The sequence below is a fragment of the Girardinichthys multiradiatus genome, chromosome 12 (genome assembly GCF_021462225.1).
Source record: "Girardinichthys multiradiatus isolate DD_20200921_A chromosome 12, DD_fGirMul_XY1, whole genome shotgun sequence".
Lineage (NCBI taxonomy): Eukaryota > Metazoa > Chordata > Actinopteri > Cyprinodontiformes > Goodeidae > Girardinichthys > Girardinichthys multiradiatus.
This window is the reverse complement of record NC_061805.1, coordinates 5,040,397-5,058,700: the sequence shown is the minus strand read 5'-3', so window position 1 is coordinate 5,058,700 and position 18,304 is coordinate 5,040,397. Positions and strand designations below refer to the sequence as shown.

At 38.4% G+C, this 18,304-nt stretch overlaps 1 protein-coding gene across 4 annotated transcripts; it reads left to right on the top strand.

Annotated features, from left to right (window-relative positions):
• The first annotated feature begins 1,025 nt into the window (after nt 1–1,025).
• ptar1 (protein prenyltransferase alpha subunit repeat containing 1) lies at nt 1,026–18,246 on the top strand. Of its 4 annotated transcripts, none has more exons than XM_047380386.1 (9): nt 1,026–1,138; nt 1,429–1,572; nt 6,183–6,352; nt 6,703–6,769; nt 8,558–8,662; nt 10,510–10,750; nt 16,073–16,133; nt 16,213–16,410; nt 16,525–17,151. In XM_047380386.1, the coding sequence occupies exons 2-8, from the start codon at nt 1,487–1,489 to the stop codon at nt 16,368–16,370; spliced, it is 888 nt and encodes a 295-aa protein (XP_047236342.1). In that variant the 5' UTR covers nt 1,026–1,138; nt 1,429–1,486; the 3' UTR covers nt 16,371–16,410; nt 16,525–17,151. The 4 variants fall into 4 exon arrangements, with proteins under 4 accessions (XP_047236342.1, XP_047236341.1, XP_047236340.1 ...); XM_047380385.1 differs by having other exon boundaries at nt 1,029–1,138; nt 17,122–17,151; XM_047380384.1 differs by having other exon boundaries at nt 1,030–1,138; nt 16,073–16,410.
• The last annotated feature ends 58 nt before the right edge of the window (nt 18,247–18,304 follow it).

Sequence of the window (18,304 nt, the reverse complement as noted above, 5' to 3'; positions counted from 1 at the left end):
CCCCTACATGTCATTTTATACACAAGCCTTAGGGATAAAAGCTATTTTAAAAAGAATACATAGAATTTGATGCTCAATATACCCAATGGTGTAAAACAGAAAGCCTGTGGAGACTGATTATTAGCAGCTAAATGGTACACATGTATACCGATATGGATGTCCTAATGCTGCTCTTTTACCTTAACATTTTGGTAAACCTTAGCAGGGTCTAATATTTAAATTAAGTAATCCATATCCCTCAAAATCTCTCTGTTATAGTCTTTGAATTTCTTCATTAGGGGAAAAGAATATAGATGTTCTGAGATTATGCTTTGGAGAAACATTCTTATATTATTGACTATGAACATCTTGGTCCTGTCAATAAAAATCCCCCCGGGGTCAAACTGATGATTACAATCAATTGCTTCTGTCACACCTTCACTACTGCCCCCAATCATGACAAGATAATTAGTTGTTTCCTGCTGTAAGAGTGCCATCTAATAACATATTTAGCCTTTAAATCTTAGAGATAATGGTTGTGTAGTGAAGTTGACAGGTGCAATCAGGAATCCCCTGCTTAGGTCTGTCCTCTTGCTGGGTTTTCCAACGGTTATTGTAAGAAGGGAAATTGTTATTTTTATGTTTACTCTTACCTTTGTAATAAAATAAAAAAATTGGAAATTACAATTTGAACAGCTGGAAGAAATGTATTTTTCTCAGTATGCATGTTGTACAGTTACTAGTATATGGGAGTATAAGTATAGAACTTTTGGAGCTGGACCAGTTCTCAGGTGCACCCAGATGCCTTTATGGAACTTCACAAGTCAAATGAGGGTTTCACAAATCCCAAACTGGGTTATAACGATTCTGCTATTAGTGTAGAACATTCTAGTCCAGCTTTGAAGTGTCTGAGCACTGTAGTTTTTGATTTGGGGCAGATTGAAAATGCTCAAGATAATGAAAGAGGTGGAATGGCCCTTTAAGTGTTTCTCGAATCGGTAGCTGCAATCGGAAGCCAACTTGAGCTTTGTCATTGTGCCAAAAGGCAATACGCCTTGGTATGTCTATACTAAAACCTCTATAACCTTGCTTTAGTTTTACTGAGCTACACAAATTGTTGCACGGGTGATGTCCACAAGTGGATTTAGGATTTCCAAAGGTTTATTGACTTATTCGTGATATTTCCAAAAGGTTTAAATACTATACAATGCAGAAAAACTTCTGGCGAGGGAAAAAAATCTTCAATTTTTTCATCCTCATTATCTCTGCAACAATAGCAGCTGCTGTGATACTTCCACTTTAGATGGAATCTCCTAAGAGCTGACTTTATTTTGATACCAAGATTATTTTAACAGTTTCTAATGGTGAGAACAACTCAATTAGATCAGGGCATGTTATTTCGAGCACAAAAAAATACACATTTTAAATTATTAAACTTGTCCCTGCTAGGTTTCCGTAGTGTTTTTCTCTTAATCCGGAAGTAGATCCATCGCCCGGCGACGTAAAAATGGCGGAGACGAAGGAGGAGGTTGAAGTCTTGGTCCAGAGAGTTGTCAAAGACATCAGTAGCGCGTTCAAAAGGCACCCCAACATGTGAGTGTTGTTGAGTTTGAACACAGTGGGACGTTGCGTATGTGAACTAGTGAACCCTTTATTAAAAACATCCGGAATCAGATGTTGTATCTGCGGCATGGAGGTGCATGGAAGCTGAGTGCATAGAAACTTTAGTGGTTTGCAAGCCTGTTTTACCTTTTGAGTCTTGACACAGTACCATTAGTTAATGGCACTTATTACTGATTGCACATGCAACGTATAGATATAGAGATGGAATTGCGGTCAATTGAACTTGTATTGTGCATTGGCCAGTACTCTTTACTATTTACCGCAAACATCAGCTACAATTCTCTTGACAGGCACTGTCTTATTTCACACTTAGGCTGCGCCCTACCTTCTTGGAGAGCTGTTCAATTCCTCTAAAACAAAATTCGGTTTCAGTTTAATAGAATTCTGTTTATTTTACAGGTTGTACTCTGCAACATGCCATGTTTATTTTTGTTATTCGATTTTCTGTGTGCGCTAACTAACAACATGCGGCTGTGTCGGTGCTGCTGGGAGGTGGGGTTGGGTTGAAAGGTTGAAACAAACTCAACTGTAGTCAGGAACTGCCAGTTCGACACTACGGTGAAGATCGATTCCACTCTGAAATCAGTGAGGCGGTTTGGCGCATTGAGTATTGGGCTATTCATGTTTGCGTTCCGCTTCTCGAATAAAATCCTACTTTTAGGGTGTCTTTCACAACACAACACCATAAAAATGTACTCAAAGACTGTTTAATTTGTTGGTGTCTATTAAATTATTTCAGATGTTCTCTAATAAATTATTTTTGATATTGTTTCATAAACAATTTAAAGTCAAGAAACATATTTTGTATTCCTTCTCAGATTAAGATTTTGCTGTTTGTATTTTATGTGGAATTTAATATGACATTATCACATGTAAAGGTTACTTTCATCATAATATTTAAAGGAATGTTGATTTCTCCTCAGTTTTATAGTACACTACCTCTAGGTGTCACTCCTGAAAATCTGATTTTAAATTTTAAAATGAAGTGCTCATCTCTTACAAGGCTCACTAAATTCACTCTGTTATTTGAAAGAAAACTGCTATAAATGAATTACCCCTTTTGAAAATACTTTTAAAATAACTAGTAAAATAACTTGGTTTCACTGCACTTATATTGGTAGTAAGCCCACTTTTATTTTCACAGAGCAACAGTGAATAATACAATAGTTTTCTTAAAAAATGAAATATACATCCATATTTAAATTTGTAAATTAAGTCTTTGTCAACAATACAGAGTTGCTTATGGTATTGACTCCTTTAGATTAGAAATTAAAATATTTGGTTTTACGTAAGAGGAATTCTGCTCATCTATGTCCTGATAACTGGCGTCCATATCTAAGATAAGAAAATATAATATTACACGTTGAATGGGATGTACCCCACATATTAACTGTATGAGGATTGCTTTACTTTTTACAACACTGGAGTTCTGATAACTCCTGCCTCCTCCTGTCTGGAGCAGTGAATACAGAACAGTTCTATTACAACAATTAGAAGGACTATTCATCAGAATAAATAAGGGGGTATACTCTTTCCATTATGTTTTACTAGACGGAAGTGTCTTCCTGGCTGCCGTCTTGTAAATCTTTAAAGCGGTTATAGTGCAGATGCATGCACACCAAGCTTTGACATTGTAGACCAAGCTCTGCACTTGAAACCTCACAATTCTGCATTGCCATTTTCGGGTGAAGAATCTTTGATGTCTATTGTATATAACCCTTCCTCCTTGAAGATATTTCTGATATAGAAAACATCTCTGTTTAGATGTTATTTTCTATCAACAAATGCTTCAAACGTAAGACAACATTGATCAGAATTAGAATCGGCTTTATTGGACAAGTTTGTGCACACAGACAGGGAATTTGACTTTGGTTCCACTTTGCTATCTATGTACTGACATTTTAAATACAAATATTTACATTTGGTGGGAAATAAAGATTTTCTTTTTCTTTGAATAGACGTGCATATATACAGTATTGTTCCAAAAGAAGACGAGACATTCTGACTGTTAAGTGTTCATCAGAGGGACAGCCTGGAGAACATTACATGTAAATAGCGCTCTGTAGCATCAACCTGAAGGTAAAACTGTTTGTATGTTGTGTCCAGGATGTGTGGGGTCTGCAGAGATGTTAGCTGCCCTTTTTCTGACCCTACGCCTGTTTAAATTATGGTTTCTGGGAAGATCAACCCTGATGATCCTCTCTGTGGATCTAATTGTTACTTGCAGTCTGGCTCTGTAATGTTTTGTTGGCTGAGCCAAACCACACAGTGATGGATGGACACAGGACAACTGAATGATGGCAGTGTAGAAGATGACCAGCAGCTGCTGTGGAAGGTTGTCCTTGAGTTGCCGCAGGAAGTACAGTCTCTGTTGGGTCATCTGTCTGTGTGAGAACCAGCTCATGTCCCGAGAAAGGGTGGTTCTTAGGAACTGGAAGTGATCCACAGAACATGCTGTGTTGTTGAGGATGTTTTGACACGATTTGTAATGTAATGATGGGAGCACACTTTTAGTTTTGGGTACTATGAACATAAGACAGTGAAAAATATCTATTAAAGAAGTCTGCCTCTCATATTTATCATTCCTCTAATTAAGGTTTTTGACTGAACTCTTGCAAAAGTTGTTTATTAATGTAATCAAAATGATGTTTCTAGGTATGCATCATATAAGGATGTTTTATGTCAAAAATAGACTTTATTTTTTGGTCTTCAAAGCTCATTGGTAAATAATTAATATCTATGTGATCAATTTGGATCATAGAAATGCAATACTAAATATAGAACTCAGAAAAGTCAAGGTCCTTTTGAAGCGTTTCCAACTCAGTAAAATTTAAGAATATTAATAAAATAAAAGCAATTATTCAATTTGGATTATACCATTATGGCAATCAGCTACAAACAATAGTGTTTTTCTTAGAAGTCAACAATTTATGGCATTTAATGTAACTGTAGGATGTACATTTTTAATATTAAGTAGCAATGTAAATATGGTGCTTAATAATGTCACAGAAGAAACCAAAATTGCATGAGCGTACATGAAATATTAATCTTTTGTGGGTATTCTTTATACTAAATGCATGTTTAGGTCTCTATTTGTCTTGGAGGAGATCCTCTTGGGGGCTGCCTGGTGGATTAAGGTTTATTAATGACATTTTTTATCTTTAACTTGTTCTATAGAAAGGAAATAAAATTATATTGTCATTCATCAAATCTGGAATTAAATTGAGAGAAACCAACATACAATGAATAACAAGAAAAAGTTAAGAAGAAATTAAAGTTATAAACAGCAGATCATCTTTAACTCTGCACAAATCTGTTTAAGTTAAAATCAGAATATCACATACTGACACTTTTCAAGCCTTCACCTTAAAAACAAGACATGGGTCATATTTTCTTTAACTGCAGACCTGCATTCTGGAACCTTCTTGAACCGCTTCCTTTGCAGGCCCGTCATGATGTGACGCCGTTCATACCCACCCTTCGAAGCTGACATGATTTTTAGAAAGCTATACCGTTAGCGGTCGCACAGGGTCACACGGTAAAAGGACCTGGGTACAGACTTGTGCATGCGCTATAGCCGACGTTAAAATCCCACGGAGGGGCCTAGATGTCAAAGGGCCATTACGTATCGGCCTAATTTCAGTGTAGCGGCGACAATGCGCTGTCCTGTATGGGGAACTTAAACTGTGTACTTCAGGGTTTAATACTATAGATAAAATCCAGAAATTATTTTTTTTATTTTCCAGTAATAGATAATACTTGTTAAATAAAGTATTTAGCTGTTTAGTCATTTTGTAGATATTTGTAAGTGCATATATATTTATGTTTATGCTTACCCTGTTTCGTGATAGGTCTGTTAATTTTAGGGTGTGGTAGGTTATAAAAGGCTACCTGTTAAGATTCTTGTGAGCTGCTCCTCAGACCTCATGTGACCTGGTTTTTTTTCTCTTTTTGTGTACCTGTTCAATGTTGGTAAATAAACACCTGGTTTGCCTGCGCCCTGCTTAATCCAGCCACTAAGGGCCATTCTAACACCAGAGATTTTAGTATTCTCTATGATTCACAGATTTTCTAAGATACCCAGTCGACCCTTGTTTTCTTGCATTCCATTGCCATACAAGTTTCGTTTTTTTATTGTGAAGGTCTGCCTTACCTAAATAGTTTTTCTGCCAAAGTTTATCCTATGGAGTTACCTTGACTTCTTAAGCAAGCTGCAGACTTTTCAAGTAAAGACCTGCTCTAAAATATGCATCTAGTGCACAGAAGAAAAACATTTCTTCTGTGTCACAGATGTTCCCTGTTACTTATTCAGTGTTGCCTTTGCTTTTTCTTAGTGTTGCTAGATGTGCAATTATGTTCTATCAAGCTCAAAAACCCCACAATATGTAATGGTTTGATCCTTTGTTATGGATTTAATTGAAATCATTAGCACAAAAGAATATGCCTCACTTTACAACCAGTCAAGGTATGATATAACACATGGTGATGCATGCCATATCAACAGTAAAGATTCCTGTTGTTGCTGTTAAATTATGCAAACTCTGCCCAGGTCTTGATTGTTGTCATATGCATGTTATCAGTGATGAGATTGGCCTGATCCAGTGTCCAGAGGCTCGCTACAACCGCAGCCCCATTGTGCTGGTGGAGAACAAGCTGGGTGTTGAGAGTTGGTGTGTCAAGTTTCTGCTGCCATATGTCCACAACAAGCTGCTCTTCTACCGCCAGCGAAAACACTGGCTAGACAGTGAAGGTATTTATTTTGAATAATATGGATTATTATAATGTTTGTGTCTTAACACACAGTGCATGATCTGCGGTATGTTAGCTGGCATATGATGTGACGAGTAGCTAGATGTATGTTTGTTTATTCATCACATTACAGCTTTTCTTTCAGGTTTGTCTGTATGATCAAGATTTTTCATACAAGATCAAGCTTTTAAGGGTAGTTAAATTAATGTTTTTAATTAACTTTCAGCTCAGCTTTAAATGACTCTCCAGACTATCTTACTATTTAGGCGTGTTTGAGATTAGGGTTTTAATACGTGTCCTCATTGTTGGCACAATACTGATGCAAATGGTGTGTTTTTTTGTGTCCAACAGCTTTAGTGGACATTACTTGCACTCTTTTGCTGCTCAATCCAGACTTCACCACTGCCTGGAATGTCAGGTAAAAGTAATATTGCATCTAATTATTATATAGTTGTCCTAATCTTTTAAAAACGAACAAAATCCTTAGCAACGATTGAGATGAATAGACTAGTGAGGCTGCCATGTGTAAAAATTATGATTATTGATTAATTAATATTTATCAAGAATTATAATTTAAAATCATAATTTGAATTTTTTTTATTTCTTAACCAAAAATCATTACTGACGAATCGAAATCAGAGATGTCCTCTGGTGTTGTGATTATGAGCTCAATGCTCTTTAATAATTACAATTAGCTATTCATCATTAATAATTGATAAATTATTAACCAAAACCACAAAATGTCACTGTTTATTCAACCGCTTCACCAAAGGTGGGGGAACTTTGACCTCATTTTGACAGATAAATCACTCTTGCTCAAAATAAACAAACGCTTTCTCTTTATCTACGTGAATATTTATTAAATCAACAGCCCTGATACACCTCACTATTCTGATTCAATAATCTTCACCTAATCAAGCATGCAAAAGTTCTACACAAAAGGGGTAAAATAACTAACTAAACAAGATAAAACAACATTGAGTGTGTATGAAAGTCAAACCAGCAGTTATGGCAAAACAAGAGAAAATATGGTACTGGGCGAAGCTTTGGGAGCGGCCTCCACCAGGCTGCAGTAATAAAACCCCCAAGGTCATAGAAGTCATAAAACCTTTAGGCGGCAACCAGAGGAAAAACACAAAGAGTGAAGACAAAGGAATAGTGATTTTTCCACCGTGAGTTTCTAGCACTCCAACTTTAAGTTCACCTGAGTCTGCGCTCAGGTGTTCAAACACAGTGAGACATGCACAGTTTCAAAGCGCGGCGGCTTTCAGAGTCCAACAACAATCAATGTTTCAATAAGACATTGCATGCACATACAACTTAGAACACATTGGACTATAAGTGGCGATTCTAAATCGCTCCAAAATCCTACTCTATCCTGCCCGAGCTATTTCTAATAGAAATAAAAACTAAACGGGATTACTTGGTGTCGTCTTCTCTGGAGCAGGGGGAGAGGGGGAGCTTGTTACGCGTCCGTAACAAACTCAAAGAGGGCTGGCCTTCCTCCTTTGGCAAAACGGGAAAATATGATGGACCGTCAGCAGTCGACTGGAACAAAAAAAAACAAAAATTCCGTCTCCTTGGAAAACCTCCGTGAATTTTTCTTGGGTTACGTGTTAAATCCACACCTTCGATTGGTAAAGTAAAGTCTACTGGTCTTCTTATCCCAGGAAACTCTTCTCATGAGTTTGGCCAGTGAGGAGAATTAATGAAAACCCAAGTGTGGTTTTTTTCTCCAGAATGATGCGCCTCTGTTGTGTGGTAACCGCGTGCGTCTTGGTTTCTAGCGGGAGAAAAAGCAATGGTGGGACGTCTCCCATGTCCTTATATAGCCCTCTCTGACATCAGTGCTGCGACGCCACTTCCTATCAGCTGCAATTCCTGCTGGGAGTTGTGGTAGCAGACCATACTGGGGTATTTAGTAGCAGATGACACTGGGAGGTATAGTAGCGAACAAATGGTCCAACACATGGCTGATTTTTGAAGCACCTTATAAAGGTAAATATATTCATGGATATAAAACATTTTCTTGTTCTTCAAAATAGTTTTTGTTCCAGTTAGAAATTACATATTTAATTAGAGGTAACATTACCTCTAATTAAAAAATTTTGACAAAACCTGTTTCTTTGGTTAATTTATTTTAATTATTTTGTGTGCACTTAAACATGGGTCTTTCAGATGATTATAATGATATGTGTTGTTACAGGAAGGAGCTGGTACAGTGTGGTGTTCTTAATCCAGAAAGAGACCTTTACCTGAGCAAGCTGGCCCTCACCAAATTTCCCAAAAGCCCTGAGACATGGATACACAGGTAAGGTTTTAACTGAACAGAAAGCTGCACTTTGTCACTTTAAGGTTCTGTGACACTGGTGAACTTCTTAAGATGGATTCTAGACAGAAAAGGGAGAGAAAGAAAATTAGTAAATTGCCTGGGCTGGGAGTTTCTCAATGTATGTACTCCCACTGTACCCATTGAACCAATAGGTCATATTGCATAACAATTATATTACATCACAACAGTTGCAAAAGTTAATAAAATCATTTCAATTCATTTTTCAATTCAGTTTTATTTATATAGCAATTCACAACACATGTCGTCTCAAGACACTTTACAAAGTCAATTCAATTGAATCATACAGATTTCAAGTTAGGTTCATACATTCCAATTAATCCTAACTATTAAACAGTGCAGTCAGGTTCAGTTTATTATTCAAATTGGTTAAACTATTTTCTATCCAAGGAAACCCAGCAGATTGCATCCAGTCAGTGACTTGCAGCATTCACTCCTCCTGGATGAGCATGTAGCGACAGTGGACAGTCGCTTGCATCAACTTTGCAGCAATCCCTCATTTTGAGCATGCATGTAGCGACAGTGGAGAGGAAAAACTCTCTTTTAACAGGAAGAAACCTCCAGCAGAACCAGGCTCAGTGTGAGCGGCCATCTGCCACGACCGACTGGGGGTTTGAGAGAACAGAGCAGAGACAAAATAAGAACACAGAAGCACTAATCCAGGAGTACTTTCTATGGGAAAGAAAAGTAAAACATTAATGGTTTTAGCTCCTTAAAGGCTTCATCTAGGAGAGAAACGCAGCTAAGCAGATGAACTCGGAGCCAGTTTTCAAATCTAGGGTATGAAAGTGCACATACAGTTAGTCACTGTAGAAATTTCTAGGAAAGACAGGGTTAAACAATGAAAGATAGGGGCAAGTGTATCATCTGTATAAGGTGAGCATGAAGTTGTTGGCAGCAGCAGCTCAGCCGATGTCGCCCTCCAAGAAGGTGCCACAGCTAAACACAGAGCCAGGTCAAATGTAGCTTCTAGAAAGAGAAAAAACAGAGAGAGAACATAGAGTTAAAAGCTGAAATAACAGCAAACAACACAAAATTGGAGAGTAGTATGAGAATGTAGCAGAGAGAGTGAAAGTGGTCATTATGTCCTCCAGCAGCCTAAGCCTATAGCAGCATAACTACAGAGATAGCTCAGGATAACCTAAGCCACTCTAACTATAAGCTTTATCAAAAAGGAAAGTTTTAAGCCTTAAAAGTAGACAGGGTGTCTGCCTCACAGAGTAAAACTGGGAGCTGGTTCCACAGGAGAGAAGCCTGATTAACTAAAGGATCTGCCTCCCATTCTACTTCTAGAGACTCTAGGAACCACCAGTAAACCTGCAGTCTGAGAACGAAGTGCTCTGTTAGGTACATATGGAACAATCAGATCTCTGATGTATGATGGAGCTTGCTTGATCATTAAGGGCTTTATATGTGAGAAGGAGAATTTTAAATTCTATTCTGGATTTAACAAAGTGTAATTGAAGGGAAGCTAAAGTAGGAGAAATATGATCTCTTTGTTTAATTTTCATCAGAACTCTTGCTGCAACATTTTGAATCAACTGAAGGCTTTAACTTGCTTTTTGTGGACATCCTGATAATAAAGAATTACAATAGTCCAGCCTTTACAGAGGTCCAAATTTTCACTGCTGTCACAAAATCCACATTGGATCTACAGGACGTAAAATTAAAATGAATCATGCACCTAAATAAGAGAACCTGGCAGCTAAAACATTTGTGTGTGCAAATAATAATGCGATGATTCTGTACTCTTTGCTGATAAAAGTATCCAGTTAAATGATTTTTCAGCTCTCTGTGTCTCCCTACAGACGCTGGGTGTTGCAGCACATCCTGCATCAGTTTTCTGCTCTGGTTCACAAGACTCAGCAGCAGGTTGAAGCAGAGCAGCCTGATGCAGAAAGGACACAGCTTTTGAGTAATCATCGGGACAGATTAATTCACCAAGAGATGAAGGTGTGCTCCGATGCTGCTTGCCGCTATCCTAGTAATTATAACGCCTGGTCCCACCGCATCTGGGTAGTGCAGCACATGGCCAAGGGCAACATAAAGGTTTGATTATTAAATATTATATTACAAAACATTGCATTTTCATTTTCTTAGTGTTTCTTGTCTGTGTCTTCAAAACAAGTGTTTTATTGTCCAGGCTTGTAACGGTCGACTTAGAGCACATCCTGAAAATCAACACCTGCATATTACTAGTCTAATAGCCTTTTAACTATGTTGTTTTTTTATAGTGCTACTTTGTACGATTTTTCCTTAGAAAACCTTTTTTTATGTCAGGGTTTTAATATGGCAGCAGATTTGCAAAGATGATTTCTTGGAACTATAGCTGGAAGATACAGTACAGACCAAAAGATTGGACACACCTTCTCATTCAAAGAGTTTTCTTTATTTTCATGACTATGAATATTGTAGCTTCACACTGAAAGCATCAAAACTATGATTAACACCTGTGGAATTATATACTGAACACAAAAGTGTGAAACACCAGAAAATATGTCTTATATTCTAGGTTCTTCAAAATAGCCACCTTTTGCTTTGATTACTGCTCCGCACACTCTTGGCATTCTGTTGATGAGTTTCAAGAGGTAGTCACCTGAAATGGTTTTCACTTCACAGGTGTGCCCTGTCAGGTTTAATAAGTGGGATTTCAAGCCTTATACAGGTCCTTCTCAAAATATTAGCATATTGTGATAAAGTTCATTATTTTCCATAATGTCATGATGAAAATTTAACATTCATATATTTTAGATTCATTGCACACTAACTGAAATATTTCAGGTCTTTTATTGTCTTAATACGGATGATTTTGGCATACAGCTCATGAAAACCAAAAATTCCTATCTCACACAATTAGCATATCATTAAAAGGGTCTCTAAACGAGCTATGAACCTAATCATCTGAATCAATGAGTTAACTCTAAACACCTGCAAAAGATTCCTGAGGCCTTTAAAACTCCCAGCCTGGTTCATCACTCAAAACCCCAATCATGGGTAAGACTGCCGACCTGACTGCTGTCCAGAAGGCCACTATCGACACCCTCAAGCAAGAGGGTAAGACACAGAAAGAAATTTCTGAACGAATAGGCTGTTCCCAGAGTGCTGTATCAAGGCACCTCAGTGGGAAGTCTGTGGGAAGGAAAAAGTGTGGCAGAAAACGCTGCACAACGAGAAGAGGTGACCGGACCCCGAGGAAGATTGTGGAGAAGGGCCGATTCCAGACCTTGGGGGACCTGCGGAAGCAGTGGACTGAGTCTGGAGTAGAAACATCCAGAGCCACCGTGCACAGGCGTGTGCAGGAAATGGGCTACTGGTGCCGCATTCCCCAGGTCAAGCCACTTTTGAACCAGAAACAGCGGCAGAAGCGCCTGACCTGGGCTACAGAGAAGCAGCACTGGACTGTTGCTCAGTGGTCCAAAGTCCTTTTTTCGGATGAAAGCAAATTCTGCATGTCATTCGGAAATCAAGGTGCCAGAGTCTGGAGGAAGACTGGGGAGAAGGAAATGCCAAAATGCCAGAAGTTTAGTGTCAAGTACCCACAGTCAGTGATGGTCTGGGGTGCCGTGTCAGCTGCTGGTGTTGGTCCACTGTGTTTTATCAAGGGCAGGGTCAATGCAGCTAGCTATCAGGAGATTTTGGAGCACTTCATGCTTCCATCTGCTGAAAAGCTTTATGGAGATGAAGATTTCATTTTTCAGCACAACCTGGCACCTGCTCACAGTGCCAAAACCACTGGTAAATGGTTTACTGACCATGGTATCACTGTGCTCAATTGGCCTGCCAACTCTCCTGACCTGAACCCCATAGAGAATCTGTGGGATATTGTGAAGAGAACGTTGAGAGACTCAAGACCCAACACTCTGGATGAGCTAAAGGCTGCTATCGAAGCATCCTGGGCCTCCATAAGACCTCAGCAGTGCCACAGGCTGATTGCCTCCATGCCAAGCCGCATTGAAGCAGTCATTTCTGCCAAAGGATTCCCGACCAAGTATTGAGTGCATAACTGTACATGATTATTTGAAGGTTGACGTTTTTTGTATTAAAAACACTTTTCTTTTATTGGTCGGATGAAATATGCTAATTTTGTGAGATAGGAATTTTGGGTTTTCATGAGCTGTATGCCAAAATCATCTGTATTAAGACAATAAAAGACCTGAAATATTTCAGTTAGTGTGCAATGAATCTAAAATATATGAATGTTAAATTTTCATCATTACATTATGGAAAATAATGAACTTTATCACAATATGCTAATATTTTGAGAAGGACCTGTAAATGGGGTTGGGACCATCAGTTGTGTTGTGCAGGAGGTGGATACAGTACACAGCTGATAGTCCTACTGAATAGACTGTTAGAATTTGTATTATGGCAAGAAAAAAGCAGCTAAGTAAAGAAAAACGAGTGGCCATCATTACTTTAAGAAATGAAGGTCAGTCAGTCCGAACAATTGGGAAAACTTTGAAAGTGTCCCCAAGTGCAGTCGCAAAAACCATCAAGCGCTACAAAGAAACTGGCTCACATGAGGACCGCCCCAGGAAAGGAAGACCATGAGTCACCTCTGCTGCGGACGATAAGTTCATCCGAGTCACCCGCCTCAGAAATCGCAGGTTAACAGCAGCTCAGATTAGAGAACAGGTCAATGCCACACAGAGTTCTAGCAGCAGACACATCTCTAGAACAACTGTTAAGAGAAGACTGTGTGAAACAGGCCTTCATGGTAAAATAGCTGCTAGGAAACCACTGCTGAGGACAGGCAACAAGCAGAAGAGACTTGTTTGGGCTAAATAACACAAGGAATGGACAATAGACCAGTGGAAATCTGTGCTTTGTTCTGATGAGTCCAAGTTTGAGATCTTTGGTTCCAACCACCGTGTCTTTGTGCGGCGCAGAAGAGGTGAACGGATGGACTCTACATGCCTGGTTCCCACTGTGAAGCATGGAGGAGGAGGTGTGATGGTGTGGGGGTGCTTTGCTGGTGACACTGTTTGGGATGTATTCAAAATTGAAGGCATGCTGAACCAGCATGGCTACCACAGCATCTTGCAGCGGCATGCTATTCCATCCAGTTTGCGTTTAGTTGGACCATCATTTATTTTTCAACAGGACAATGACCCCAAACACACCTCCAGGCTGTGTAAGGGCTATTTGACCAAGAAGGAGAGTGATGGGGTGCTACGCCAGATGACCTGGCCTCCACAGTCACCGGACCTGAACCCAATCGAACCCAATTACTAAGCATCTCTGGGAACTCCTTCAAGACTGTTGGAAAACCATTTCAGGAGACTACCTCTTGAAGCTCATCAACAGAATGCCAAGTAGTAGCAGTAATCAAAGCAAAAGGTGGCTACTTTGAAGAACCTAGAATATAAGACATATTTTCAGTTGTTTCACACTTTTTTGTTCAGTATATAATTCCACATGTGTTAATTCATAGTTTTGATGCCTTCAGTGTGAAGCTACAATATTCATAGTCATGAAAATAAAGAAAACTCCTTGAATGAGAAGGGGTCCAAACTTTTGGTCCGTACTGTATATTGAATATATTTAATATATCACACAGCTCACCCAGCACTATATATCAGATATATTCAATATATCATGTTTTATTCCAAAATAAATGCAATGTCAAAAATCACAAGATAACGACTTCAGGTATAAATTGTAGTGAAGTAGCAAAAAACACATTCAAAATTCGAAAAAATATACATTCTTCTATTTTCCTTTTAGAGGAATGTTAAACATATTACAAAATAATTCTCCAAACCTGAATAAGAATAAAAGACGTTTTACTGAAAATTATGCCTTATAATTTAACACATGGCTGCAACAGAACACTTATAAAGTAAAAAAAAATCTAATTGAATTCAATTAAGTATATTTATATATTGCCAATTCACAGCATGTCTTAAGGTTCTTCATAGAAACAGAAGTCAATTCAATCACACAAACAGACATATTCAAAGTCAATCGGATTTGATCCTAGCTATCAAACAATACAAGTTGAGTTTATTATTTAAATTGGTTAAAATGTTCTTTGGGGTAAGGTTTCTGTCAGTAAAAACCATATTCATAAAAGTAATCAAGTCAAATAAATGTTATTATCCCCAAGGGGCATTTTGTAGTGCAGACTGCAGTGAAAACATAATAAACCGCCACACACGCAAAAAAATCAACAAAAAAAATGAAGTCCTTACAATGTGGACCTGGGATTGAGCAGGCTAATAGAAGTGAGGATAAAGAATTTTTCAGTCTGAGATGCTCACTCGTACACACTGCTGGTACGCGTTGCCATACCCAGTGGCATGTTGCAGCGCCAATTTTTGATTGATTTTTGGGAACAGAGACTGTTGACAGTTCATGCTGTACACAATTTTATTCTTTTTAAAAATAAAACAGCAAGTAGATATAGACTATAAAATGCACATTAAAAAAAAGTGTTTTATGAGAACAAGCTGTTAATGTCATTTTGAGGGCTTTTATAAGAGGATCGTCCTTTTAAAAAAGTTTTACTAAACCAGTCAAATTGTTGATAACAAGGAGAGGCTTCCTGTTTACTTCTTGCAGCCATCTCTCAACTGGTTTCCACAACATGTGCCTCACACTCATCACGGCAGTGGTCACCCTCGTATCAATTCTAGAATTGCACCGCTCAAGGTGGCAGCATGTTGTAGTAGCTCTGTTACTTTTTGTTTTGATATATTCTTTTTAAGAACTTTACAAGACTCTTGTTACAAAACAGACCCCTGTCATCTGCAGATGCTGCAGTTGTGGGGTGGATCAGAGATGGACAAGATGCCGAGTACCATAAAGCAGCCCACCAGCTCCCTGGTGGACCGCTTTGTGGCATTGTTTAGAAACAATCATCTTATCTTGAATGTACATGAATAGAACAAAGGAGATGATTGTAGATTTTAAGGGAAATAGGAATAGGAATAGTGTATCGGCCATAAATTTATAGTGAACTATAGTCGTTCAAATTTCAATATAAATGTAAAGGGTTTTATGAACCCTTCAATGTTGACTCTGGAAACATCTAGATTTGTGGCGAATAAATGTGTAGGAACCCTTTGTTTAGGACTCCTGTTCTCCTGTGAGTCTTTGCATCACAACTAGAAACACATCTTCCTAACCACTGAATGATGACTGAATGTAACGCGTTAGTAGGTGTAGTAAGATGATGAATGGACTTCCTGTGCAAATATTGGTGAGTTTGGATTGGGGTACGTTATATCAGTTACAATTACACTTTAGCATAAGAAAGTGATGGATGTAAGGCTGATCATCTTCCAGGACCTGTAGCTGTCAAGTGGTTGAATCTACTATTGTTCACTCAAAAGGTAATCTACCTTTTACTTCTTTTTTTTCTCACAGGTTTTCCATGATGAGCTGTCATCTGTGCACCTGTGGGTGTCCATGCACGTTTCTGACCACAGTGGGTTTCATTACCGCCAGTTCCTTCTCAAGGAGTTAATCACTGAACTGAGCCAGTCTCTGTCTTCTGCTTCTGCTAGCACAATCTTTTGTTCATCCCAGCACCATTGCAGCATCGTCCCCAGGAGCATTCCTCAGGCTAATGGTGAGCTGCCATTGGCTGATTCAGCCAGTGGAGATAGGCTCACTACAGTTCTTGAGCTTTTTTACCAGGAAACTGAACTGTGCTCAGACCTAATTCGGTCCTTCCCTGGACATGAAACACTCTGGAGTCACAGGTGAGCTTGCAGAAATTAATAAACATTTTCTGATTTGTATTTAGCAAATCTGGATTTAATAAAGTTAGTCACGCAATTAGAATGCCTTTCTGAGATATCCTTTATTTATTTTAGAGCAAAACTGCCCTGGCACATGTAGCCAGACGGGACACATGAAGAAGAAAAAAAATCTACAGATGCTTAACGTTTTTGTGGAAAATCAACTTTATAAACAGATTTTTTTCTTTTGTTCAATATTTTATTCTTTACACAGCTCATGCATGTAGGAAAATGTAAAACTCGTTAATAGTGGGTGCTACCGGCATATTTTTATTTAGAACTAATGCTTATGTCACATGAGTGTAACACCTTTTTCTTAACACTCATTCAGATCAGTTGGTATATATTTGTGTATACCTATGATAAACGTGAGCAATTTTCAAGCAGTTCTTAAGCTTCTTGTCATATTTAAGACATAAAATTTATCAACTGATTCAGCAGATGTGATGGGTATCATTTAAATATACATGGAAGAGGACCCTAGCTTGACTTGTAAATTGTCACATTTTTATTCTAAATAAAGTATTCATTAAATGGTGGTGGTTCTATCAGAAAACATTTTTTTCTATAGAAGCTTTTTTACATATAGCACTACTGTAGCACTATATCTGCAGTAGTGCTACTGCAGATTTATTATTAGTAATGTATTATTAATGATTTATTTTCTCCCAGGCGGCATGTGTACTACTTATGGCACCAGTGGAAAAAGGATCACCAGCCCTGTAGTGATGGCAGAGAGAGCAAGTTAAAGCTCCTTGGTAGCAGTGACCTAGGAGGCATCAAGCAAACATGTGTCAGCCAGGGGGAGAGTGTGGAAAGAAGTAGGCATGTTAGTGGACCTATGGAGGTGGATGTGGCGTCCTTGCCTGACCATGACAGCAAGCGTCTAAGGAGAGGAATCCTTCTGCCCTGCCTTCTGACCCTACAAAACGAACACATCTTTGTCAACAGTATACTGAACAGTTGCTCTAACCCTGAGCAGAAGAACTTTGCTCTGGCGTACAAAAACTGGTTAGATACCGTTATTAGTGTATAGATCTAGGCCCATACCTTCATCACTGAAGTGGCCTTTAGTTAAAGATTTAGGAATAATTTACTTACCCATAGTACTAAATAAAATGAAGTGTACATCAACATGGAGTGACTTTCTGGTGTAGTCATCATACATTGTACCATCAGAAGGTAGTGTGCAGGATGATTTTTGGATGCTGTTCCTCAGAACTCCCATTTGAGAGGGATCCGAGCCACGGAAATCTACCTACACAGAGCCTGTTGGTGTACCATGTGTCTGGCAGCAAATGGTCTTCTTTCTTCATGTGTTTCAATGCCTTTGGTCAAATTTCTGTTGTCCTCTGTCTTCATATGTGTAATCAAAAACGACCTGAAGTTATTAGTGTAGCAGAATAAAGCCAGGAGAAAGTGGAAGAAGAGTAATCAGTCTTAACAGTCATTGGACTTGGTGTGAAATTCCAAAATAGCCAAACACTACTTAAAAGCAAAATAACAATACAATGAATTGTTCATCAATCCCTTTTTTCAGTTTGTGTTTCTCATGTTAAAGAGCAGATTACTGGAAACAATATCTGGATTTTTTTTTTTTGTGCAATGTCTGTATTTTAACTTATTTAGATCTGATAAATATTGCAGACATTTTTTCTACCTTGAAACCTAATAAGCTCATGTCACATAATTTTACAAATGTATGTACGATATATTCTTCAATTTGTTTTGTAATAGTGGTAAACCAAATGACAAAGTAAAAAATTTACAATAAAGGTTTACCCTCTTGTAGTTTTAGTTCATGTTTCTGGGGATTTTTTGTGATAAAGTAGTAGTGCATAAATGTGACATGGAA